General features: G+C 43.5%; 1 protein-coding gene across 2 annotated transcripts in view; it reads left to right on the forward strand.

Annotated features, from left to right (window-relative positions):
• The window catches only part of fbn1 (fibrillin 1), an 80969-nt gene that overhangs the window by 47082 nt on the left and 31387 nt on the right, over positions 1 to 2500 (forward strand). For both annotated transcript variants that reach the window (XM_079620190.1, XM_079620189.1), the window contains one exon: positions 1400 to 1522. In XM_079620190.1, coding sequence (XP_079476316.1) covers positions 1400 to 1522 — 123 coding nt within the window. The remainder of the gene's footprint in view (positions 1 to 1399; positions 1523 to 2500) is intronic.

Here is a 2500-nt window from a genome sequence, read left to right on the forward strand (position 1 = left end):
ACATGTACGGTAAGTTATTTTATATATTTTTTCTGCACAAATAAAACATCATGTCTATCATCACTTCACGTGTTTTTGCGTTAATTCTGTGTAATTTGACTGACATCATAATGAGTGTTTATTGATGAGCTTGTTTATCTGAGACTAATTCCCATCAGGCCAGTTAAGCCCTTTCTTGAGTCGTTCATTTTGGAGTATTTCCGTTATTTCCTCTCTCTCATTTAATCTCTTTCATTCAGTGTCAACCGGCACATATTTGGTGGATTAGATGTGCTCTAATAAAAGCCCAGCGTGTTAACAAGACAAGAAATAGAGATAGACAGAGAGAGAGGGAGAGAGAGAGAGAGGGAGAGAGCGAGAGACACAGAAGAAGAGAGGGATAGGGAGAGAGCGAGAGACAGAAGAAGAGGAGAGAGCGAGAGAGAGAGAAAGAGCGAGAGACACGGATGGAGAGAGGGAGAGACACAGAAGAAGAGAGGGAGAGAGAGAGAGCGAGAGACACAGAAGAAGAGAGGGAGAGAGAGAGAGAGAGAGAGAGACACCGACGGAGAGAGAGAGCGAGAGAGGGAGAGATACACTGATGGAGAGAGAGAGAGGGAGAGCGAGAGGCACTGACGGAGAGAGAGAGGGAGAGAGACACTGATGGAGAGAGAGAGAGAGAGAGAGGCACTGACGGAGAGAGAGAGGGAGAGAGACACTGATGGAGAGAGAGAGAGAGAGAGAGACACCGACGGAGAGAGAGAGGGAGAGAGACACTGATGGAGAGAGAGAGAGAGAGAGAGAGAGACACCGACGGAGAGAGAGAGGGAGAGAGACACTGATGGAGAGAGAGGGAGAGCGAGAGGCACTGACGGAGAGGTCGATCTGCTCGGGTTATTTCAGGACACACGGAGAGCTGGAGTCTGTTGCTCTAATGAGACTCAATGATGGAACAGAATGTGATGAACTTCATCAGACATGTTCAACACACACTCGTTAAACACGCTCATTAGATGGACACTGACCGCTCACAGGATCCTGGGTCCCAGCATGCACAACAGGAAATGATGTCATGCTCCAGGAAGGGGCCGTTGACATGAGTCACCACACTATAGTTCAGCAAGAGATCAAAACTGCTCTCGTGTGTGTGTGTACCTGCTCTGTATATATACTGTTAAACATATTCACAATATTATCTGGAAAATATTTGCATATCTGTATCCTACCTTTATATAAACACAATATAGCTCTAAACCCATGTGATCACTCATATCACTGTTATATATATCATCATATCGTCCAGCTCTAAACCTTGTGTCGTTTTCTGTCAGTGTTTGTCAGTGACGTCACACGCATAACCTCTATAGACTGACGTATGTGTCTGTGACTCCCTCTTCATGTGTGTGTGTGTGTGCTTTAGACATCAACGAGTGTGAGATCGGGGCTCATAACTGCGACCGGCACGCCACCTGCACGAACACGGCCGGAAGCTTCAGATGCAGCTGCGCTCCGGGCTGGATCGGGAACGGGATCACATGCAAAGGTACGAACACTCGCTCGGCTCATGTGACTACAGCGGCTCAACCTTAAGTTTATCAAGCGACGAGAATGCTTTTTGTACGTCAGAACGGAGGCTCACTATTGGCCGACGCTGGTCATGCGTGTGATGCTGGCCATTAGTGAGCCTCCGTTCTGACGTACAACCCAGAAGCGCGGCGCAGTTACCGACACCCCAGGTGAATGAGTAAAAGACAAACTGATAAATATCACCATACTTCACCAGTTTTTGTGATTACATTAATAATTGCAATTTTTTACATGTTATGTTTAAATATACAAATGAGGTGTTACCTAATTAAATATGTACTAATTTGCATACATTTCTAGAACAAAAATCTGAACATTTAAGTTCAAAATTCTTGTTTTTATATATATATATATATATATTAGAGTCAAAGGTTTTTACAGAGGGGATTCTGGATATCTCTATTTATCACAAATCAGAAAAACTGTAAAGTTTGGTGACGTCTGGCTCAGTGTAGGAGGAAAAACTCATTCTGAGGAAACGGCCTTTAAAGATATACACTGTCATCGAAATCTACAGGCGCAAATAGATAAAGTGTTCTAAAAGATACAGTTAAAAGTCTATTTTCTATGTTTTCTGTCCACTAGTCTGAAAAAACACTTTATGAAAAGCCAAAAAGCTTGAAATCTCAAAATTGACAGATGCATAAAGTGCCTGTAGTGTCTCGCCTTCATTAATTACACAAAGATACAGCAAGGTTCGTAAACTCTAGTTCTAGGAAATGAAGAAATGCATCAGGTGTGCCGTGCTTTTTTGTGTTTTTAATTAATTTATGAAGCCACTGCAAACATTATCGCCACATATTACATTATGTTATAATGCCGTTCGCGAAGATCCGCCCCCTTTTAGTTACTGTTGCTATGTCCGACAAGCCACGCCTCTCTCACACACACCATGTTCTCACACAGTGACAAACACATCGCAGAGCAGAGAGGA

This window comes from Phoxinus phoxinus, assembly GCF_949152265.1.
Source record: "Phoxinus phoxinus genome assembly, chromosome: 8".
NCBI lineage: Eukaryota > Metazoa > Chordata > Actinopteri > Cypriniformes > Leuciscidae > Phoxinus > Phoxinus phoxinus.